The sequence below is a fragment of the Oncorhynchus mykiss genome, chromosome 16 (genome assembly GCF_013265735.2).
Source record: "Oncorhynchus mykiss isolate Arlee chromosome 16, USDA_OmykA_1.1, whole genome shotgun sequence".
NCBI classification, from domain to species: domain Eukaryota; kingdom Metazoa; phylum Chordata; class Actinopteri; order Salmoniformes; family Salmonidae; genus Oncorhynchus; species Oncorhynchus mykiss.
This window is the reverse complement of record NC_048580.1, coordinates 58,173,482-58,197,675: the sequence shown is the minus strand read 5'-3', so window position 1 is coordinate 58,197,675 and position 24,194 is coordinate 58,173,482. Positions and strand designations below refer to the sequence as shown.

The window sequence follows — 24,194 nt, the reverse complement described above, 5'->3', positions numbered from 1 at the left end:
CTAGGGAAATGCCATACATGCATATTTCAAAGTAACCCCATTTAAAAACATTGTTCCACCACACAACATTAGCAGCCACATGCATACGTTTTCATTTTAAATGCATATCATAATTACATTTACATTTGTCATTTAGCAGACACTCTTATCCAGAGCGATTTACAGTTAGTGCATTCATCCTATGATGGCTAGGTGGGACAACCACATATCACAGGCATAGAAAGTACAGTTTTCCTCAACAATGTAGCCATCGGGGGTCAACTGCTAATTAAATGCACTCTGAATAATGCTATGTGTACCTTTGCCAGATGACTGCTCTCTTGCATCCAACTACATACAAGAAACAATAATATATTATACGAACAAATCTGAACTCAAAATTACTTAAAAAGAGGGTATAAACAGTCTCTCAATGCTGAAGTGGCATGAGACTCTCACTATGATCAATTAGGCCTGGCTTTGCATGAGTGGTGCTGGTCACCGGACAAGTGCACTCGGAGAAGCATTTCAATTACATAATACTCTCAGAACGTGAGCTCATGGTAATACTCTGTCGCTCTCTCGCTTTCTTAGGAACAGCAGGATATATCTTTGATTTGCCTGGATACTGACTTTGCATGTTTGAGATCGCAGCTTTGAACCATCTCACGCACCACATTTGGGCACAAACTCTTTTCTTGTGCAGATGTTAAGTGTGTAGCTAACCCTCGTAAATAACAGAGATGTGTTTTTTCTCCTCATAAATGTAACATATTGGAAATTATGAAGGCCTTTGGCTCATGGTGCCTACCAGTTAACCATCACGTTGTTAAACAGCTTCCACCATACACTAGAAAATGTGGTCACCTGATGAGACATTATTTCTTTAACATTTATATCCTGAAAAATTGACATGATCAATTTGGAACTATTGAGAAGAAAACAGTCTATATGTTATGGTATGCCTTCAAAACATTGACAAAGCTTCAAAACCAAGTTAAGAAAAAAAGTCATAATATCCTGTTGTATTACCCCACCTAGTGGCACATTGCAGTTGCTGCACACACAGTAGATGAGAGGAATAATTGTAGTATGAGAGACACAACTCTAGGAAATAAGATGCACTGCTATTCCCTCTGGTGGAAAGAAAGGCATGTTGAAGGTACTGATCAGTTAGTTATACACCTCAATGACTGACCTACAAGGCAATAGTAATATGCTACTACTTTCACAATGGTATTCAAACTTTGATAGCATGTCAAATAGGACCCAAGTAATACAACATTCAAAAGGCACTCACACATCTGAGCAATCTCTTTGCAGGTGCATGGCAACCGTTGAACAAGATGAAGGAAAAAGGAAACCGCACACTGCTCTTGGTAGGATCACTGATATTTAATAAGCTTTACGTATCGGCCTCACAGCCTTCGTGATAAAAGGGACTCATGACCAAGTTGCCTTATGAATATGATGTGCAAAACTACTAAGGAACAAATCAATATTTCATGTCACGTTTACCGTTTGAAAAAGACCCTATGGGGTTTTGAAAGAAGACAAACAGTGAACGATGTGTAATGTTCTGGAGTGTTGACTCTCCATTTGAAGTCCTCTAAACCCAGATTAGTTAGAATGAAAACAGTTCAAACAGAGTATAGTAAATCCAAGCATAGTAAATGTATAGTAAATCCAAGCATAGTAAATATATAGTAAATCCAAGCATAGTAAATGTATAGTAAATCCAAGCATAGTAAATGTATAGCAAATGTTCTGCTCCATCTGGGAGCCTTTAGCTTATGCTAAATGAGCAAATATTGAAGGCACAAAGCAGAATGAGTGTGAGGGGGCACAATGCCACATTTTTCAGCATGTTAAAACACAGTTAAGGCGCCAATCGTACTCAAATTGGAGTAATGGCTCAATGGAATTATTGGGGGAATAGGAACACCCCATGGTTAACGTCGACCAGGACTAACTAGCAACTTCTGAAAAACATTGGATGTCATCCATTTCTGACTAAAATGCATAGAGAAAATAGTTCTCAAAAGTGTGTTCTGACAGTGGTTTCAGATTTGCTCAATCACTCTGGTGATGCGTGTGTTAGAGCAAAGGGCATGTTTAACGTTTGTCAAGGCTGACATTTGGTTGAGAGACAATGTTACATAATTTCCACGTTGCCAAAGTGATAATAAAGATCATTTTCCCTGTCAACCCTGACCTTATCTTTTCAAAAAATAAATTGTAGTAACAGAACGGTTGCTCAAGAAATACAATAGCAAAAGTATAACTTTCTGCAAACATTTATTTGTAATGAATAATATTTCATACATGGTGATGGAGTTGTACATTGATAAGATAATAAATATCTTAAATAGAGATTTGATATGGGGAAGGGGTATATAATTAACTTTTAGGCTCTGGCTGATATCATGTGACTCATGCCGGTGAAGAACGACCGCTCTCTCTCAGTCATCAGCTCAAAGTGGAGAGGCTGCTGGCAGAAGTTACACTCCCCTGACGAGTGAGGTTTTAGCTCCAGACCCACCTCCTTCCAGGCCTTCACCAGACGTTCTGTGGCCAGGAACACATTCACATGTAATGGATCACATTTTAGTTGTACTTTATTAAAAAAAAATAACATACAAGAAACACTATAGCAGATTCTTACTTGAGTTCTGAATGCAGTCAGCATGGACAGATTTATCCCACCAAATGGAGGCCATTTTAGCAACATTGAATAAGTTAAAATCATACAAATCCAAAACTATTACATGCTAAAAACCACAAAATCTCATTGGGGCGTGTGCTTACCGACAAAGTACTGCATCATCTGGGGAGTGTGGTGTGGGGTGGGGGCGATGCGGAGGACCTCCTCTCCCTGAGCCACAGTGGGGTAGTTGATGGCCTGCACATAGATGTAGTAGCGAGACATCATGATGTCACACACCTCTGTGTTCTTGGCTGCGTCCGCCACCTGCAACAAGGGGTCAAAGATGAATCCTCAGGTGATAAATTAGAAAACATTTTAAGCATGAAATATAACAGCCACTGTTGATAGAATGTCCCTTCTCTTGTTTCCATGGTTTAAAACTTGATTAACTTCTTGGTGACAGGGGGGCAGTATTGAGTAGCTTGGATGAATAAGGTGCCCAGAGTAAACTGCCTGCTACTCTGTCCCAGATGCTAATATATGCATATTATTAGTAGTATTGGATATAAAACACTGACGTTTCTAAAACTGTTTGAATGATGTCTGTGAGTATAACATGAGTATAACAGAACTCATATGGCAGGCAAAAATCCAACCAGGAAGTGGGAAATCTGAGGCTTGTAGTTTTTTAACTCAGCCCCTATTGTAGATACAGTGGGATGGATATTGGTTATGTTGCACTTCTTAAGGATTCCACTAGATGTCGACAGTCTTTAGAACTTTGTTTGAGGCTTCTACTGTGACGTGGCACCGAATGAAAGGAATGAGCCAGGTGTCTGGCAGAGTGCCACAGGCTCTGAGGCACGGTCACGAGAGAGTTGGCTCTTGTTCCATTGCTTTTCTACAGACACAGGAATTCTCCGGTTGGAACATTATTGAAGATTTATGATGAAAACATCCTAAAGATTGATTCTATACTTAGTTTGACAAGTTTCTACGGGCTGTAACGGAACATTTTGAACTTTTTGTCCGAAGTTCGGCGCGACCTGAACGCGCTTTTGGATTTGTTTACCAAACGCCTTAACAAAAGAAGCTATTTGGACATAAATGGACATTATCGAACAAAACAAACATTTATTGTGGAACTGCGATTCCTGGGAGTGCATTCTGATGAAGATCAAAGGTAAGTGAATATTTATAATGCTATTTCTGACTAATGTTGACTACCCAATATGGCGGATATCTTTTTGGCTGCTTTGTTGTCTGAACGCTGTACTCAGATTATTGCATGGTTTGCTTTTTCCGTAAAGTTTTTTTGAAATCTGACACAGCGGTTGCATGAACCTTTTTAGGATAGGGGGCAGCATTTTCACTTGTGAACTGCCTCTCTGTCCCAGATGCTATTATATGCATATTATTATTATTATTATTATTATTATTATTATTATTGGATAGAAAATGCTCTGAAATTTCTAAAACTAGATGTCAACCGTCTTTAGCTCCCGACAGAGTTACCTCTTGTTCCAGTGCTTTTCTTCAGACATAGGAATTCTCCGGTTGGAAGCTTATTGATGTTTTATGTTAAAAACATCCTAAAGATTGATTCCATACATCGTTTGACTTGTTTCTACGACCTGTAACGGAACTTTGAGTTTTTGTCTGGACGAAGTGCTTGCGCCTCATGAAGATGGATTACTGGGCTGAACACGCTAACAACAAGTGGCTATTTGGACATAAATTATGGACTTTATGGAACAAATCACTAATGTATTGTCGAACTGGGAGTGCCTTCTGATGAAGATCAAAAGGTAAGTGAATATTTATGGTGTTCTCTCTAACTTCTGTTGACTCCAAAATGGCGGATATTTCTCTGGCTGGATCGTGCTATGAGTGCCGTTCTCAGATTATGCTTTTTCCGTAAAGTTTTTTTGAAATCTGACACAGTGGTTGCATTAAGGAGAAGTCTGTCTTTAATTCTGTGAATAACAATTGTATCTTTTATCAATGTTTATTATGAGTATTTCTGCAAAATCACCGGATGTTTTGGAATCAAAACATTACTGCACGTAATGCACCAATGTAAACTGAGATTTTTGGATATAAATATCACATTATCGAACAAAACATACATGTATTGTGTAACATGATGTCCTATGAGTGTCATCTGATGAAGATCATCAAAGGTTAGTGATTCATTTTATCTATATTTCTGCTTTTTGTGACTCCTATCTTTGGCTGGAAAAATGGCTGTGTGTTTTTCTGACTTGGCAAGGACTTAAGCAGAACATATGATTATTTTTTGAAATCCGACACGATTGGTAGATTAACACGATGTTTATCTTTCATTTGCTGTATTTGACTTGTTAATGTGTGAAAGTTACATATTTCTAAAAAAATATTTTTGAATTTCGCGCACTACCTTTTCAGCGGAATGTTGTCGATCAGTTCCACTAGCGGAACACCTGCGCTAGAAAGGTTATGGATAAGTATATCTCTAATTCAATGTATAACATGTGTATTTTCATCAACATCTATGAGTATTTCTGTAAATAGATGTGGCTCTCTGCACAATCACTGCATGTTTTAGAACTACTGAACGTAACGCGCCAATGTAAAATGAGATTTTTTTTAATATAAATATGCACTTTATCGAACAAAACATACATGTATTGTGTAACATGATGTCCTATGAGTGTCATCTGATGAAGATCAAAGGTTTGTGATTAATTTTCTCTCTATTTGTGCTTTTTGTGACTCCTCTCTTTGGCTGGAAAAATGGCTGTGTTTTTCTGTGAGTTGGTGGTGACCTAACAATCGTTTGTGGTGCTTTCGCTGTAAAGCATTTTTGAAATCAGACACTGTCGCTGGATTAACGAGAATTGTATCTTTTAAAATGGTGTAAAATACTTGTATGCTTGAGGAATTTGAATTATGAGATTTTTGTTTTGAATTTGGCGCCCTGCACTTTCACTGGCTGTTGGCGAGGTGGGACGCTGCCGTCCCACATATCCCAGAGAGGTTTTAACAGGCCTGTCTTACACGGACAGGGATGATGTGGCTGGGGCAGTAGACAACGGGCAGGCCCGAATCCATCAGCATCTGGCGAAGCAGCTTGACGTTCCTCTGGTGTTTCCTGCGCAGCACACGGCCCTCCTCCCCCTTCAGGGTGTGGATGGACTCCCGGGCCCCAGCCAGCAGCATGGGTGGCAGGGAGGTAGTGAAAATGAAGCCTGCTGCGTAGGAGCGCACCGTGTCCACCAGGGCATTGGTACCAGCGATGTAGCCGCCCACACAGCCAAATGCCTTTCCTGGATGGGGGAATGAATATACGAGGTAAGGTATAAACTAGGTAAAGATGTTTTAAATTGATCTAATGGTCTGGGTGAGTTAAATATTTGATCACAACAATATTAATTTGAAGGGGGTGGGGGGAGTGTAAGACAATTACCTACAAAGGTGCTATAGCAATGACATCTTATAATTTATAAGCTAGCCCCAAGTCATCTTACCGAGAGTTCCTGAGATTATGTCCATTTTGTGCATGACGCCGTCCCTGTCGCCGATGCCGCCTCCCCTGGCCCCATACAAGCCAACAGCATGTACCTCGTCCACAAACGTAATGGCCCCAAACTCATGGGATACGTCACACATCTCATCCAGAGGACACACAGCGCCTAGAAAACAACCACAATACAACCTCCTTTAGATTCCCACAATCAGATTTGATAACAGGCAAGTTTTGCATATGCAGTACACATCAGGAAAAGTGCTTTCTTTACATATTTTTGGTTCTAATTCTGTCTCTAATGTTTTGTTTAAATTTAAAAATAATAATATTGATTTTTTTAAATGCAACAAATCGTAAACCCACCATCCATGGAGTGCACGGTCTCAAAGGCCACGATCTTGGGCATGGCAGGGTCAGATTTCTGCAGCAGCTCTCGTAAATGGTTGACATCGTTGTGACGGAAGATGAACTTCTTGGCCCCGCTGTTCCTTATACCCTGGATCATCGATGCATGGTTCCCTGCATCGGAGTAGATCTCACAACCTGGGAACAGGAACATTTGTTGTTGTTTTTATACAGATAATTTTGTCCATTAGCATGTAATATAATGTAAAGTGGAGAATCAGTCATTTTTTAGCTACTATAGAACATGGAATGAAGAAGTGTATGAAAAACTACTAGGTTTGAGTCCGTTGTTTCAGAATCCGTATCAGTACCTGGGAGAATCTTAGCCAGAGTGAATAACGTGGAGTCATTGGCCACGAAGCAGGAAGTGAAGAGCAGCGCAGCGTCTTTGCCATGCAGGTCGGCCAGCTCGTACTCCAGGTCCACATGGAACTTACTGGTCCCTGAGATGTTCCGTGTTCCTCCAGCTCCTGCCCCGTGCTTCTGTAATGTATCCCTAAAGAAAGAGAAGAGGCCTTTGATAAGAAATTGTCTTCTTTGGAAAACTACAAGTGGATCTCCACATTTCTAAGATAGTGTTATAACTGCATGCCTATGGCTAGGATCTGACGCCCATCTAGTCAACCTCCATCCATCTTAAACAACCATCTACATTTACTGTGACCCGCATGACCCACACACATGATGGCTTGGTTGACGCGGGGGTGTCGGCTCATGCCCAGGTAGTCGTTACTGCACCACACAGAAACGTCTCTCTTGATGAGGAGCGACTCAGAGTAGTCGTCTGCCATGGGAAAGGACGTGGCGCGCCGGTTCACTGTCTTAAACACCCGGTAGCTGTGATCCTTCTTTCTGGCATCGATCTTCTTCTCAAAGAACTTGTCGTAGTGGAAGTTGGCAGATGCTGCAAAATAAATACGATGTGTAAGGTTTTGTGACTGTAGTTTGGATGCAGCCTCTAAAATCAGGGGTACCCAAACAATTGTTACACAAAAATATAATATGTAGCCCCAAGAAATGTTCCCTCTAATTCCGCTGAGCACAAACTTCAACGTTGTGAAAATTCTGTGCAACTTCCGGCGCATGTTTACAGTTAACACTGGAGGGTGTGCCGGCTTTAAGTTACAGTTTTAACAGTGAGGAAGTAGGCTACCGTGGCTATTTGATCATAATGTAGGCTTACCAGAGTGGCCTACCAAAAAAAAATATGGCGAAAATGCATCACACAACATTTGAACATGAAAATAGCAGTTCTATCATTCAGCCTACAGTAACAGCCAATGTGTGGTGTTTAAAGATGTAGGGCTTGACATTAACCTGTTTCTCCACTTGTCCTTGAGACAAGGAGGTGACTGAACATTTTGTTGTGTTGTTTGATTCAAGAAACGACTTTACAAAATAAAATGAATTATTATTCCCATGCCATTATTACAAAGAATCAGACAAATTATGCCACCCTCTGCCTATTGGCTACGTAGCTTATTCAAATCTGTCTCAAAATACAACACTTCCCCTTTAAGACATAAAAAAATATCTTTACATTACTCACTTTTCAAAGACAGCTAGAAATGTACACGTTTTGTGCCCTTGTAGGAAGCAGTAACTCCCACATTGCGGACTACAAATTAGCTTTAATTGGGCTAATAACTCTAACTAGCAAAGAATATGAACAAATGTGCACTTGCGGCTACAATACATGCAGCTTTCGCTTTGATCTCAAAACAAGCGCAACCGCTCATGCTGTAAAACAGTCCAGTTCAAAGTGAATGGCCAACATTTGTTGGCAATGGTCTATTTGCATATAGGCGTACTGCAGCTCTGATTGGTTATGGCGCAGCGATTTGTGTAGAGTATGGGCCTGAGTAGTGCCTGTCAATGCAATAGAATCATAGTCTCCGCTGCATTCTGCCTACAACAAAATATCTTGCAGTTAGTTTTGCATACTAAGTCTTGTATAGTTTGTTTTCTTTCAGTATGTTGCATTGAAAGTGGCTAATAGTGTTGATTCCATCACAATTCCCACAGTAAAGGGAAAGTTGACAGTGTTAAGTAACAGGGAAAATGCTAGAAAGTTGAAGGAAGTAGAATCTCATGCTTCTCTACGCACGCAGCTTAGAAGAAAAATTTGCCCCAAGTGTAAGAGGATACATGTGAGCAGGTGCTTACCTTTGGGTAGGTTGTCTAGCAGTAAGTGAGAAACCTTGGGGGTGCGCTGTTTCAGCATGTTTTTCAGGGTGCCTAGGTCAGCCCTGTCAGCGTTGATCAGGTCCACCACAGTGGGATCCAATTGGGACTTTTCTGTATCAATAAAGGGGGATAAACACTGTTAAAGAGTGATCAACTAGACTCCGTCTATGACACATTTTCACTATGACAAATTCCTTGAAAGGTGACTATCCATAACAAGCTTTATTAACACACTGACCTCTGCTTACACAACTGAGTGGAGAAGGTCAAAGACAGGTCACATGTTTACCTGTGTGGACGGTGCTCCTGTCCTGTACGTCCTCTGACAGCTCGATGCAGGCCTCCCTCACCACGCTGGTGTTCTTCTGCACCATCTCAGCCGCCAGGAAGGGGCATTTGGAGCCCACGGGCTGGCCAGCATGGGGCATGGGGTGGCCCGGGGGCAGCTGGACCCCCTTCTCTGACTCTACAGTGACAACAAGAGGAGGATTTATATTTGATTAACTTAAATACATGAATTTTTCTTCAAGCAAGATTAGTAAAATAGCACAACATTGCATCTCTATGCAATAAATCCATAATGTAGCCCATCTAAAACCATTTATAATAAGTGACTATGGGGAACTAATGTGCTCACCATCGTTTGTTGGTGTGGACACTGAGACTGAAGAGGAGAGAGCTCTGACCAGAGGGCGTGAGGCCAGATCCATCATCACAGGGCACTTCAGTGCATAGCCAACCAGGGATGACTTCCCTGCCAGCTGCAGGAACACCCGGGGCACCATAGTCAGGAAGGGGCATCGGCGGATAACAGTGTCCATCTTAGACCCTCTGAATCTGGGAAGGAGAAAGGAAGAGATGTTGGTCTAGCCTATCACCGGAATCAAAAAATATTTCCTTTCTGGTCCCAGATTGACAGCGGATCGGATGGATGGTAGAGCTTGGTGCATTTGGTGAGCAGGTGAAATATGATCAGGGGAGATCTATTTATATAAGCTGGGGGGGGGGGGGGGGGGTCAGAGAGGGCTACCACACTAAGCTGTCTGTGTAGGCTACTTTTGACTATCATCACAGTTTTTATTTTTTCACCTTTATTTAATTAGGCAGGTCAGTTAAGAACAAATTCTTATTTTCAATGACAGCCTAGGAACAGTGGGTTAACTGCCTTGTTCATGGGCAGAACAACAGATTTTTACCTTGTCAGCTCGGGGATTCGATCTTGCAAACTTTCCGTTACTAGTCCAACGTTCTAACCACTAGGCTACCTGCCGCCCCACATGAGGTCAAATTAGAGTCACCAGGCTTTCATCTCTAGTTGCGCGCCAACTTCAAACAAAACATGAAAATGAAGAGCAGGAAAATAAAATTAATATTCTAATGAAACAAAAACTTTGTCCAAAAACAATTAGTCCTCAAGAGATCTAAAAAGAGACCAGACATTTAGACAAGACAAGGTATTATGAATATGAACAACCAAAATAAAGCCTATCATGAGCATAAAGATCAATGCCAAGATGTTGAAATTCATAAAAGTCCAAATAGTCTCAGCCATTAAGAACGAACAAACATTCCTTACCTGAAAAAATCCCATTCCACTTTGACCGAACAGAAGGAAAATAACTTTCTAAACATGACTGAACAGATACTAAGCTAACCAACATACAGAGAAGAGTATATGTAAAATGCTCATAGCCCGAGGCATCACTTTCGTTCAGCTTGTAGTCAGCTGCCCTTGACATGAGGAAAAACAGGAGGGCCACTCAAGAGCCTGCCTGAAACCATGGACAACAACACATAAGACTACAACAGCTGAGAGGATACTTACCAAACAAAAAGACAGCACAACCATCTGTCTGTTCAAGTGAATCATTGTAATATAACCTAGGACTACCATCCCATCTATATTTTCCCTCTTTATCAAACCAGGGGCTGAGGGTGGGTCCATGTTGCATCACAGCTCATGTAATGCAAAGACCCACTGACACTGTATGCACAGCCACAGCCATTGCCAGTCTTTGTTAAATAGTAACTATGGTCTGACTATCTAGCAACAAGTCAGGTGAGGTACCTCTACCCTCTTTCCCCCAACATTTACACACAAACAAAAATCGGAGCCATGCTCTACTTCTAATACCCTTCTATTTGGCAGCGTCCACAACGTGATAACGTCTCTACTTTCTCTCTGATTAGCAGCGAAAAGAGATCAAGGTCAAACTTGTCTGATTATTATCCAGACTGTCTGTGGCTAGCTAACCAGCTAACGTTAGTTGTGGATAACTGATGGAGAATGCGCATGCTACAACAGTCCAGCGAAGCCACTACCTGGCATAAGCAAGCTGGCTAGCTAGCTACCTAGTTAAACGGTGCACATTCCGTGCAGTTATTGGTTTTCAAATAGCGTTTGTTTACCAATTGAAGTTTCTCTGGTCTCGTTCTCACACTCTGCCTGGGTTTCAACAGCACTCTGTCCGATGACGTCGGCGCTGTTTTACACGCAAGGAGCCACGCCTGCCAAAGGGTCGTCAATAGCTGCTCTAGCCATTAAGTCATAAACCCCGCCCATTTCAATTTATCTTCTTAACATTTTATTTTAAACCTAACCCTAACCACACTGCCAACCGTATACCTAACCTTAAATTAATACCAAAAAGCAAACGTTTTTTTTGTTTGGGTGCCAATTTTGACTTTGTAACTCTGAAATCTGACTTTGTAGTTAAGTGTTTCATAATGAAAATGATGTTTCATAAGCACCAATGATCACTGTCTCCATCTGGTGGCACATACTAGTCATTATATGGTGTTACATATTATTGTTTAAAAACGTTTTCATGACCACATTACAATAGCAAAAATGGTATAGAAAAATGGTACTCACAGAAGGAAACGGGTGGAGGCATTAACTTTGACTAGTGGCCACAAGAAGCTGGGTGCACAATTACTAGCAGCTAGTGTCTGTATATCACAGTGCCTAAATACACCGACAGGATTTGATTGATGATATCATAGCATTGTCCTCTATGGAAAGTAAAGTCTGCAACGCCTCCCTAGAACTAGACCAGTCAATACTTCCATGAGACCAAAACAACTTTAGACAATACTTCACCCCAACCTACAGTTGAAGTCGGAAGATTACATACACTTAGGTTGGAGTCATTAAAACTAATTTTTCAACCACTCCACAAATTTCTTGATAACAAACTATAGTTTTTGCAAGTCGGTTAGGACATCTACTTTGTGCATGACACATAGTATTTTTCCAACAATTGTTTACAGATTATTTCACTTATAACTCACTGTATCACAATTCCAGAGGGTCAGAAGTTAACATACACTAAATTGACTGTGCCTTCAGCTTGGAAAATTCCAGAAAATGATGTCCATCACTATGGCCATCACAAAGCCTTGACCTCAATCCCAAAGAAATTTGTGGGCAGAACTGAATAAGCGTGTGCGAGCAAGGAGGCCAACAAACCTGACTCCGTTACACCAGCTCTGTCAGGAGGAATGGGCCAAAATTCACCCAAATTGTGGGAAGCTTGTGGAAGGCTACCCAACATGTTTGACCCAAGTTAAACAATTTAAAGGCAATGCTACCAAATACTAATTGAGTGTATGTAAACTTCTGACCCACTGGGAATGTGATGAAAGAAATAAAAGCTGAAATGAATCATTCTCACATTTCACATTCTTAAAATAAAGTGGTGATCCTAACTGCCTAAAACAGGGATTTTTTACTAGGATTAAATGGCATGAATTGTGACAAACTGAGTTTAAATGTATTTGGCTAAGGTGTATGGAAACTTCCGACTTCAACTGTATATGTACACTACCGTTTAAAAGTTTGGGGTCACTTAGAAATGTCCTTGTTTTTGAATGAAAAGCACTTTTTTGTTGATTAAAATAACATCAAATTGATCAGAAAAACAGTGTAGACATTGTTAATGTTGTAAATGACTATTGTAGCTGGAAACAGCTGATTTTAAAAAAAAAATGAATATCTACATAGGTGTACAGAGGCCCATTATCAGCAACCATCATTCCTGTGTTCCAATGGCACGTTGTGTTAGCTAATCCAAGTTTATAATTTTAAAAGGCTAATTGATCATTAGAAAACTCTTTTGCAATTATGTTAGCACAGCTGAAAACTTATTCTGATTAGTGGCATTAAAACTGGCCTTTAGACTCGTTGAGTATCTGGAGCATCAGCATTTGTTGGTTCGATTACAGGCTCAAAATGGCCAGAAACAAATAACTTTCTTCTGAAACTCAGTCTATTCTTGTTCTGAGAAATGAAGGCTTTTTCCATGTGAGAAATTGCCAAGATCTACAACTCTGTGTACTACTCCCTTCACAGAACAGAGCAAACTGGCTAGAACACAAATAGAAAGAGGATTGGGGGGCCTCGGTGCACAACTGAGCAAGAGTACATTAGAGTGTCTAATTTGAGAAACAGATGCCTCACAAGTCCTCAACTGGCAGATTCATTAAATAGTACCCGCAAAACACCAATCTCAATGTGAACAGTGAAAGGTGACTCCGCGGGATGCTGGCCTTCTAGGCAGAGTTGCAAAGAAAAATCCATATCTCAGACTGGCCAATAAAAAGAAAAGATTAAGATGGGAAGAAGAACAATGACACTGGACAGAGGAACTCTGCCTAGAAAGCCAGCATCCCCGAGTCATCTCTTCATTGTTGATGCAAGTAAGCATTTCACTGCTAAACCTGTTATTTATGAACCATGTGACAAATAACATTTTATTTTACTTGATTAACAACAAGTGGCAGAAAATTTACATTTTTAGTATCCACAGATACATTACCATCAAGGACACAGTCAATCGGCCACTTAAGGTGGACTGATACTCTAATCTAGAATAATTTAGTAACATTTTTAGGTCATATAATATAATGACCTAAAATAGTCAATAATATAAACATGTGATTTACAATGTTGTATCAGGTCTATGTGACAGACTTAACTGACATATGCACAGACAGACACACTGCAACTGTACCACATCCATACACGCTTGAATCCAGGCAAATCAAATCCCACATCCCACCATCCACAGAGGGGCAGTGTGTGATCATATCCAGCCCCCGTAGCGCAGCTTGTTTGGCAGGTAGACGCGGCTGAGGAAATCAGGGGCTATGGAGGCCAGGGACTGGATCTCAGCTTTCACCTTGCTCCGTTGCATCATTTCCATCTGCAACAAGGACAAAACATGTCTTAAGAGATGTGCAAGAGTAAGATGAGCAAACAGAGTTCATCCTGGACCACCAGGTGTGATCTTATCTACCACAGAACAAAAATATAAATACAACATGTAAAGTGTTGGTCCCATGTTTCATAAGCTGAAATATCTTCTAAAACTTTCTTCACCCTTATCTCTCCTAGACCTTAGTATTGCAATCACCACATTCTTTTGGAGAGATTGGAAACCCAAATTGGTCTACACAGACAAGTTCTGGCCTGGTTTAGAACTTATCTGTCGGAAAGATATCAGTTTGTCTCTATAGATGCATTGTCCTCTGACAAATCAACTGTAAATTCCGGTGTTCCTCAAGGCTCCGTTTTAAGACCACTATTGTTTTGACTATATATTTTACCTCTTGGTGATGTCATTCGGAAACATAATGTTAACTTTCACTGCTATGCGGATGACACACAGCTGTACATTTCGATGAAACATGGTGAAGCCCCATAATTGCCCTCCCTGGGAGCCTGTGTTTCAGACATGAGGAAGTGGATGGAGGCAAATGTTCTACTTTTAAACTCAGATAAAACAGAGAAGATAGTTCTAGGTCCCAAGAAACAAAGAGATCTTCTGTTGAATCTGACAATTAAGCTTGATGGTTGGTTGTACAGTCTAAAAAAAAAGTGAAGGACCTCGGCGTTACTGACCCTGATCTCTTTTGACGAACATATCAAGACTGTTTCAAGGACTGCTTTTTTCCATCTACAAAACATTGCAAAAATCAGGAACTTTGTCCAAAAATTAATCCATGCTTTTGTCACTTCGAGGTTAGGCTACTGCAATGCTCTACTTTCCGGGTACACGGACAAAGCACTAAATTAACCTGGCCTTGCTGTCCCCAGTCCACCTAGTTGTGCTGCTGCTCCAGTTTCAACTGTTCTGCCCGCTGCTATCGAACCCTGACCTGTTCACCGGACATGCTACCTTGTCCCAGACCTGCTGTTTTCAACTCTCTAGAGACTGCAGGAGCGGTAGAGATACTCTGAATGATCGGCTATGAAAAGCCAACTGAAATTTACTCCCGAGGTGCTGACTTGTTGCACCCTCTACAACCACTGTGATTATTATTATTTGACCCTGCTGGTCATCTATGAATATTTGAACATTTTGGCCATGTTCTGTTATAATCTCCACCCGGTACAGCCAGAAGAGGACTGGCTACCCCTCATAGCCTGGTTCCTCTAGGTTTCTTCCTAGGTTCAAGCCTTTCTAGGGAGTTTTGCCTAGCCATCGTGCTTCTACACCTGTATTGCTTGCTGTTTGGGGTTTTAGGCCGGGTTTAGGTACAGCACTCTGTGACATCAGCTGATGTAAGAAGGGCTTTATAAATAAATTTGATTGACTGCACACATTATCTTCTTTAACTTTCTTCCCCCTTATCTCTAATAACAGACTGACTGCACACATTCTCCCTTTCCATATTTGTATTGTATGTAAACCACTCATAAAAGGAAGCCCTCCCCTTCTGACCTCTCTCTGCCAGGCAGGTTGGCAGGCCAAGTAGGGTCTCTTCAGCAGGCTGGTCAGTTTATTCTGGTCTCTCTGTGTGAGGGGGATCAGAGCATCCTCAGGTACTCTCAATCTAAAGTACAGAAGGGTTATGATCAGTAAGTTTTCAATTCAGTTAGTTCAAGAGATATTATGAGACATATACAAAAATATCTTAACTGTAAATAGCTTTGGATGATGGTCTTCTGAATGACCATATTAAGATAATTATTATTTCTATGTTGCTACAACTGAAGCAAAGGAAATATCCTGACACAAAGTTACGGCTCTCTCCATTTCTGTCCAAACTGTATAAAATGTGGATGCTTTTGATTATGTACTGTACAGTTAGAGTCTTAGGAGGAGCAGGCTTGCAGACTACAATTAAACTTGACTTATGTCAAAACCCCCTTTTCAGGCTAAGACTGCTCTAGCTGACATATACTTAAAACTCAATATACACTCCAAAACAGCTCCTCATGGACAGAGAAACAAGCAATGGCAACAGCAACAGAAATCAAAACAAACAATCTCCAAATCCCCAGAATATAATCCCAATTAGAGGTAGGGAGGAGGAAGGAGGACGTAGCGAGTGGATGTCTCCAAACCTCTGGAGGTCAGAGGGGAGGAGGCCTAGCCACATAACGCTGGGGACGGTCAAACTGTGGGCCTCAAATGACATGGCCTGAGAGGAAAGATACACACACAGAAACATGTCAATACACAACCAGACAGATCGACAAGTTGACAAACTGTGCATAAAACACACTTATGTGAATACATACAACAATATACAGTGCCTTGCAAAAGTATTCATGCCCCTTGGTCGTTCTTCCTATTTTGTTGCATTACAACCTGTAATTTAAATTGATTTTTATTTGGATTTCATGCAATGGACATACACAAAATAATTCAAACTGGAAGTGAAATGAAAAAAAGAACTTGTTTCAAAAATTATTAAAAAAAAACTAAACGGAAAAGTGGTGCGTGCATATGTATTCACCCTCTTTGCTATGAAGCCCCTAAATAAGATCTGGTGCAAACAATTACCTTCAGAAGTCACATAATTAGTTAAATAAAGTCAACCTGTGTGCAATCTAAGTATCACATGATTTTTCATTATATATATACACACACACCTGTTCTGAAAGGCCCCAGAGTCTGCAACACCACTAAGCAAGGGGCACCACCAAGCAAGCGGCACCATGAAGACCAAGGGGCTCTCCAAACAGGTCAGGAACAAAGTTGTGGAGAAGTACAGATCAGGGTTGGGTTATAAAAAAATATCAGAAACTTTGAACATCCCACGGAGCACCATTAAATCCATTATAAAAAAAATGTAAAGAATATGGCACCACAACAAACCTGCCAAGAGAGGGCCGCCCACCAAAACTCACAGACCAGGCAAAGGGGCATTAATCAGAGAGACAACAAAGGCACCAAAGATAATCCTGAAGGAGATGCAAAGCTCCACAGCGGAGATTGGAGTATCTGTCCACAGGACCACTTTAAGCATTACAATCCACATAGCTGGGCTTTACAGAAGAGTGGACAGAAAAAAAGCCATTGATTAAAGAAAAAAATTAGCAAACACATTTGGTGTTTGCCAAAAGGCATGTGGGAGACTCCCCAAACATATAGAAGAAGGTACTCTGGTCAGATGAGACTAAAATTGAGCTTTTTGGCCATCAAGGAAAACGCTATGTCTGGCGCAAACACAACACCTCTGATCACCCCGAGAACACCACAGTGAAGCATGGTGGTGGCTGTAACGTAATTCAGCCTCCTCTGACGAGGAGTAGTCAAGATCAGACCAATGTGCAGCGTGGTATGTGTCCATGTTAATATTTATTAAATCAACTGAACACTGAATAACAAAACAACAAAGTGAAAGAACAAAACAACAACGAAACAGTCCTGTTTGGGAAAACAACCTAAACACAAAACAATCACCCATTACCAAAATGGGGAAAACAGGCTACCTAAGTATGATTCTCAATCAGAGATAACGATCGACAGCTGCCTCTGATTGAGAACCATACCAGGCCAAACACAGAAATACAACATAGACTACCCACCCCAACTCACGCCCTGACCAACCGAAAACAAAGACATAACAAAGGAACTAAGGTCAGAACGTGACATTGGCAGAATCATGCTGTGGGGATGTTTTTTTATCAGCAGGGACTGGGAAACTGGTCAGAATTGAAGGAATGATGGATGGCGCTAAATACAGGGAAATTATTGAGGAAAACCTGTTTCAGTCTTCCAGAGATTTGAGACTGGGACGGAGGTTCACCTTCCAGCAGGACAATGACGCTAAGCATACTGCTAAAGCAACACTCAAGTGGTTTAACGGGAAACATTTAAATGTCTTGGAATGGCCTAGTCAAAGATCAGGCCTTAATCCAATTGAGAGTCTGTGGTATGACTTAAAGATTGCTGTACACCAGCGGAACCAATCCAACTTGAAGGAGCTGGAGCAGTTTTGCCTTGAAGAATGGGCAAAAATCCCAGTGGCTAGATGTGCCAAGGTTATAGAGACATACACCAAGAGACTTGCAGCTGTAATTGACTTTGGGGGGGGGGTGAATAGTTATGCACGCTCAAGTTTTCAGTTTTTTTGTTTCACAAGAAAAAATATTTTGCATCTTCAAAGTGGTAGGCATGTTATGTAAATCAAATGATACAACCCCCAAAACATCCATGTTAACTCCAGGTTGTAAGGCAACAAAATAGGAAAAATGCCTAGGGGTGTGAATACTTTTGAAAGCCACTGACATGCATATCGTACATAAAATCACACACACATTCAGACACACAAGTCCACCTGGGGTATAATCATATAAACCAGAAACACACATGATCATAAATGCACTCACACACAAAAACCTCACATAAATGAGATCCCACACAATCACTTTACTTTTACCCTTCATGTCACTTCAAATGCTCAGATATGGTTGACTGCTCCCCCTTTTCAACTTAAAGACCAGAATAATTACATATTTCTTGCACCGAGACACTGCACAAGCCACGTTGGATAATGTACAGAAATACACAGGCATGGCAGGACTCACCACTGATCCGTACTTGTAGATGCACATGATCTCAATGCCTGGGAAAATAAGAGAAAGAGACACGATACAATCACCACCATACCAGAGCAATTATCCTCTGAAATAAGTAGCTAAGGGGACAGAGAACAAAGTAAAGTGTTACACATGCGACTCGCAATGTGATGTGAGGAGAGCGGAGGGGAGCAGAGAGGTACTGTGTGGAGAGGGACAGTCAGTGTCAGTGAGTCCAGGGGCCCCAGTGTGATGATTCCACTGGGCTAGAGCACGCCAACACAATACCCATTCTAACCACCCTGACACATCAGAGAGGCCTGTTGGCTAAGCAGGACACGCAACCCCTGTGTGTGTGTGTGTGTGTGTGTGTCTTTGATAGGATAAAAGAGTGGAGAGTATTACCGTAAGGGTCAGCATCCACCAGAGCAAATATAGGGATGTGCAGGGTATCCCAAAGCTTTCTCACCATCAGCCTGCTGTTCACATCTGGGACACCTTTACCCTGACACAAACACATAACAGATTTACAATAAGTCACATGATTAACACATTACATTTAAAGCAACAGCTCAAAAGAAAACCATAAGTAGGACATACTGTGATCATGATGCAAGGACATAACTTGGTGCAAAAGTCATAATCGAGCAGTTTCTGGAAGGTAGCGTCCTTCTCCACTATCAAAACAAACTTAGCAGATGACACAATGTCTGGAGAACAGGTCAAGGTGAACACAAACATGACTGATGGACTCTTCCTCACCAATAGATGAGAGTGGGAGGAGTTAGTTAAAAGAGGAAGGAAGTCTTACAAACTCTTTACAATATTGCTGAAATATGAGTTCTGGCATGATTATAAAGGATACTCCTGATTCCACCAACATTAGAAGAGACTGGAGTAGCCTGAGAACACAATTAAGAGACACAATTATCAACATAGCAAATTACTGTTAGCTTTCAAACAACAACAGAACATATAATGAGAAATGAATCTAGCTGTTTGGGTGTCAGTTGATTTATGCAACCCACAAACAGTAGATAGAATACAAGTAAACAGTGAGTTTTTTTGGTTTTCTGAACAATTATTCTATAAACCGAGTGATTAGTTAATTGGTTGACCCTGGAAATTGTGGGCAGAAAGAGGTGAACACAGGATTTATTAAGTTTGGCTGAGACTAGAGACCTCTGTTATGTAATTGAAATGGGAGAGGTTTAGCACTGTTAAACATTCATGGCGAATGATGATACTGTATATTGTAACATTATAGGTATCTAACCCCTGAACAAGGCAGTTAACCCACTGTTCCCCGGGCGCCGAAGACGTGGATGTCGATTAACGTAGCCCCCCACACCTCTCTGATTCAGAAGAGTTGGGTTAAATGCGGAAGACACATTTCAGTTGTACAACTGACTAGGTAACCCCCTGTCCCTTTCCCTGACATTATATGCATATTCAACAGGCATATGACCATACTGTGACGATGCTGAGATGTTGGGGGAATGTATTTAGTGTTAGTGGGATTTACAGTGGAGTTGGAGTGGCAGTCCACCTTGGTGCTGTCCTCCTCCAGGTAACACAGATCACCTGAGATGAAGCCCTTGGACGTAGCTAGCTGGAGACCGTTAATAAACTCACACACACGTGCACACACAAACGACAATGCTTTTGAGTCAAGTTGAATTTCTTGCTCTTTGATCATGGAAATCCTGGAAAATATATACACAGTTGCTTCCTGTACGAGGCAGAAAATAGGCAAAAAATATGAAAATAACTTAGTGCTTTCGTGTGTTAGCCCTGAACTAATCATAACATGTCGTATCAAAAGGTATTTCCAAATGTTTTAGTATGATTCTATTCAATATCAGGCCATTGTTGCCTCCTCTTGAACTGAAATTGTACTCTCACAAACGCACACACACACTCACATACTATATACACACCACATGTAGTCTTCTGCGTGGAACCTTGAGCATGCAGGAAATGTCATCCACAATGGAATCGACAGTCCTCTGTGAACCAAAAAGCTGTGTGTCGTTGTAATAGATGTCCCTATGGAAACAAGAGAACTACTTCTCAAAGTACTGGTGTAAAGGCAAGAAAGTATTTTTTTATGCGTTGGCTATCTGATAAGACATTACCTTTTTGTGGCATATACGTTGCTCTGCACAAGTTTGTAGATGGTGGATAGAACCTTGAGAATGTGCCCTGCATAGAAAACCCAGTTAAACATCTATTATAGGCTACCAGTATATTGTAATATACCAGTACAGTCTAGTCCCCTACGATATCTGATGATAGGTAATTTCATCATCAAAGTAGTTAATTCAGGATTTTCTTTAGGATGGATAATGAAATCCATAGTGAATAACACTGATCCAGGAAAGCTTCTCTGACCCTAATATTTCTGTCTGTCAGCGGCATAAGACATACCATGTCGTTGCAGTTTTTGCAATTAGTTCAAGTAAGCCCAGATAGGATAAGAATGAAAGCCACATGAAGTAGGGCTGATTAAATTCCTTAGAGTAGTTTAAAGTTTGTGAATTTAAATAATGTCACTTTTTCTGTGCACAGCTGAGGGAAGGGGGAAGTGAGAGAGGGGGGGGGGGCAGTGGTGTGTCTTTCTTCTCACCAAATTTAGTGACAGACGAGGAACAGTTGCTCCGAACTGTGGTGACAGAACTTCCTGAAGTCATTTGAAGGCCAACGGCGTTGTCAAAACTCAAAGTTGGGAATGAAGACAAAAAAATTATTAATTATTTACAAAATCTGAACATTTGGTCTCCTATCTTTGATCAGCTTTGTAAAGGAGCCCGCTACCTTTATGATCCTTCCTAGAAGAATCCCAAACCCTGGGGGCTACCTGTGATAGGCCTCCCCCATACCTCGACTGCATTTCCTCTGTGAAACCTTTGCCTCCCTATCTGTGGGATTCTCACATTTGAAAGGGCCGAGCCAGAATGTGCTTTAAGCTGTCAGGAGGTTTGATGTAGACTCAACCAGACAGTTCACTTTGTTCTAAGCATGAAATCTCCACAGCCTGTGCACATTAAAGACCTCCACAAACTGCCAGATTTGTGTGTGTGTTTGTATGTGTAGCTGGTGCTTTTTAAATATTTAATCAAACTGACACCTATTCAGTCAGGAAGTTATTTCAGCTTCAAGGATTACGGTTCAAAACTTTAGGTGATTCTATTGACACAATTTCTACCCCACAAATCCCTTTGGACTTCTTAGCTCTCTTACACATTCAGATATAATGAGAGAACAAAGAACTAAAGGATTTTCTCCAAATGCATTTAACAGCAATTTAGACCAGTTGCAGGACCTGATTTATCAAATTGAGTGCAAAGTTCAGTTTACACAACATGACCACTTATTTCAAATGTAACGTTACTGGGTTATACTGTATTTACATAACATAAATAAGACATCTGTTGTACAGATTTACATGTTTATCTTGCTAAAGGTCAAACAGAGTGAGTATGGCCCAAAAGCTAGACATTATAGTAACAAAGTGAGTGGCTTACCTTACATTGGCCCAGCTGGATCGGTTGGGTAGGACCAAAACTGGAGCTTCATCTTTGGACAGACTGGTGACTATCTCTAGAATCACCTTTTCAATGAGGATTAAAACTTCCTGGCTGAACATAAGAAATGACCAAATAAACCTTGGTGATAGGTCTAATTAGTAGTAGCCAGTAACTAATGGGAAAATCGGTGGACCACAAATTCAAAACTGATTCAAACAATCCTATCATTTTTTCATAAGCATAAAATGTATCCTTTAAAGTTTCAACTCAATTATGAAAATAAAGACTAAGGCATAGTAAAAACTACAAGCACTAACGTTAGGCAAGTCAGTTAGGAACAACTTGTTATTTACAAACACGCCCCAGTGGGTTAATTGCCTTGTTCAGAAGGACAGATTTTTACCTTGTCAACTCGGGGATTCGATCCAGCAACCTTTTGATTACTGGCTCAACGCTCTAACCACTATTCTTGATATTGTCTAGATTATAATAAGATATTTATATGTAACCTAATAGCCTAGGCTATGTGCTCTGGCCCACACCAGCCTTATCAAACTGTGCTGTAGATAGACCTAGCCTAGGCAAGGATATCACATCCGCAAGGACTGTCTGTGAATCACACGGTGTAGAAAGAAAAATAGGCCTACCTGCTGACTTCCCCATGGCTGTGTTGAGGTTCCATCATCATATCAACATTTTCCAACAACTCAAGGCCGAAATTGTCAATTTCAACGAATTGTTCAGACATGTTTGATTCCATTCTTGTGGAGGGACTTACAACGGAATTACATTAATATGAATAGGACGTCCGTACAAGTATATGTTTACCGAGAGCAAACTCGCGCGTGGAATAATGTTGTTTGGCGCGAAATCAAATCCACACACAAGGGGTGTGTTTGTAAATTCAATCTAGAGTGCCAGAGTGAGATCGGAGTGCGCCCTGGGCGTTCGTAAATTCAGAGCATTGTCAGATTGTCCATTCATAAATTCAGAGCGTTTCGCTCTCGGGGCGTTCCGAGCGCACACTGGACGGTCTGGCCAGTGAGTAGGGTTGATCCGAGCGTTCTGAACCAAAACGACAGTCATGCACTCAAGCTAACTGGCTAATGTTGGCTAGCTTGCTAGCTACTTCCAGACACGAACGAGAGAACACCTCACTCGCCAGAGCGAATTTACGAGCGCACCCAAGATTGGCGGGGTCTGTGAGCTGCTCAAAGACTACACACAAAGACATGTTCAGAGAGTAGGCTAAATATAATGATAACTAACCCCCTTTCGTAGCATGTGTGGTAAAATGTGTCAGTACTCAGTATGCCTACAATGTTCAACAGTTAAGAGTAAGATTATACTGGTGCACCAGGCTATGGCCCGCAGTCAAGTGATCATTTAGATTTTTTTTTAAAAACCAGCCTCCTATTAATTTTTTACTCTGTATAACCCTAAAGCTAGGGCCAAAATGCATTGGTTTTACTTTTCAAAATAAAGAATCACTTATATGATCATCAACTTCCACTGTCCTCCAAGAGTTGAACGTCCTATACACTTCTTTTTGCTCATCAATTTATTCATGCAACTTGGTTGGAGACCAAAGAGAGCGAACGAGGTAGCAGCAGTCTTCCCTTCCGTGGAGTGAGTAACCTAAATGCACCCTTTTGTTCTTATGGTAGGGTAAAGTGGAACAATGTCCAATTGCTGACACAAAACAGCTATGTTTGGTAAAAAATTTGGTAGCCTATGTGGATGATGGTCATGCTTAGGGAAACAAACTATGAAGGGAAATAAGTGGCTATAGTTGACACTTTCTTTGTTGATTAAAGCTGCAATATGTAACATTTTGGGCGACCCCACCAAATTCACATAGAAATGTGAGTTATAGATCTGTCATTCTCATTGAAGCAAGTCTAAGAAGCGTTACATATGTTCTATGTCCGCTATTTCTATGCTTCCCATTCTTAAGTTACATTTTTTTCGTCACAGCTGTTTAGATCGTACAATGATTCTATACACTGTACACTGAGTATACAAAACATTAGGAACACCTTGTTTTCAATCCAGGTGAAAGCTATGATCCTTTATTGATGTCACCTGTTAAATCCACTTCAATCAGTTTAGATGAAGGGG

The 24,194-nt window shown here is 40.9% G+C and overlaps 2 protein-coding genes across 7 annotated transcripts; both read right to left on the bottom strand.

Annotated features, from left to right (window-relative positions):
- Window positions 1–2,260: 2,260 nt before the first annotated feature.
- Window positions 2,261–11,258, bottom strand: LOC110492405 (5-aminolevulinate synthase, nonspecific, mitochondrial). Of its 5 annotated transcripts, none has more exons than XM_036947381.1 (12): window positions 11,136–11,150; window positions 9,923–10,052; window positions 9,364–9,563; window positions 9,016–9,192; window positions 8,706–8,837; window positions 7,221–7,443; window positions 6,851–7,035; window positions 6,498–6,677; window positions 6,136–6,300; window positions 5,666–5,934; window positions 2,788–2,950; window positions 2,261–2,547 (listed from the first exon to the last, which is right to left on the bottom strand). In XM_036947381.1, the coding sequence occupies exons 3-12, from the start codon at window positions 9,545–9,547 to the stop codon at window positions 2,387–2,389; spliced, it is 1,839 nt and encodes a 612-aa protein (XP_036803276.1). In that variant the 5' UTR covers window positions 9,548–9,563; window positions 9,923–10,052; window positions 11,136–11,150; the 3' UTR covers window positions 2,261–2,386. The 5 variants fall into 5 exon arrangements, with proteins under 5 accessions (XP_036803276.1, XP_021422373.2, XP_021422370.2 ...); XM_021566698.2 differs by lacking the exon at window positions 11,136–11,150 and adding an exon at window positions 10,552–11,100; XM_021566695.2 differs by lacking the exon at window positions 9,923–10,052 and having other exon boundaries at window positions 11,136–11,258.
- Window positions 11,259–13,467: 2,209 nt separating this feature from the next.
- On the bottom strand, window positions 13,468–23,128 carry spo11 (SPO11 initiator of meiotic double stranded breaks). 2 transcript variants are annotated; one of them, XM_021566692.2, is made up of 13 exons: window positions 22,721–23,128; window positions 22,071–22,184; window positions 21,173–21,261; window positions 20,682–20,748; window positions 20,484–20,592; window positions 20,069–20,155; window positions 19,409–19,445; window positions 19,144–19,253; window positions 18,949–19,048; window positions 18,553–18,590; window positions 16,081–16,157; window positions 15,455–15,566; window positions 13,468–13,933 (listed from the first exon to the last, which is right to left on the bottom strand). In XM_021566692.2, exons 1-13 carry the CDS (start codon window positions 22,831–22,833, stop codon window positions 13,814–13,816), a joined length of 1,173 nt encoding a protein of 390 aa, XP_021422367.1. In that variant the 5' UTR covers window positions 22,834–23,128; the 3' UTR covers window positions 13,468–13,813. The 2 variants fall into 2 exon arrangements, with proteins under 2 accessions (XP_021422367.1, XP_036803275.1); XM_036947380.1 differs by lacking the exon at window positions 20,069–20,155 and having other exon boundaries at window positions 22,721–23,126.
- Between the last annotated feature and the right edge of the window lie 1,066 nt (window positions 23,129–24,194).

What these genes read in the sequence shown, in the direction of transcription:
- LOC110492405 (XM_021566694.2), bottom strand. Translation starts at nt 10,358, where the DNA reads ATGTTTAGAAAGTTATTTTCCTTCTGTTCGGTCAAAGTGGAATGGGAT. An exon ending in GTGGAATGGGATTTTTTCAG is followed by an intron (nt 9,564 to 10,302) that starts GTAAGGAATGTT and finishes TCTCCTTCCCAG; the next exon opens with ATTCAGAGGGTCTAAGATGG. An exon ending in GTCCACACCAACAAACGATG is followed by an intron (nt 9,193 to 9,363) that starts GTGAGCACATTA and finishes TTGTCACTGTAG; the next exon opens with AGTCAGAGAAGGGGGTCCAG.
- spo11 (XM_021566692.2), bottom strand. Translation starts at nt 22,833, where the DNA reads ATGGAATCAAACATGTCTGAACAATTCGTTGAAATTGACAATTTCGGC. An exon ending in TCCAGCTGGGCCAATGTAAG is followed by an intron (nt 21,262 to 22,070) that starts GTAAGCCACTCA and finishes CCCAACTTTGAG; the next exon opens with TTTTGACAACGCCGTTGGCC. An exon ending in GGTGGATGCTGACCCTTACG is followed by an intron (nt 18,591 to 18,948) that starts GTAATACTCTCC and finishes TTATTTTCCCAG; the next exon opens with GCATTGAGATCATGTGCATC.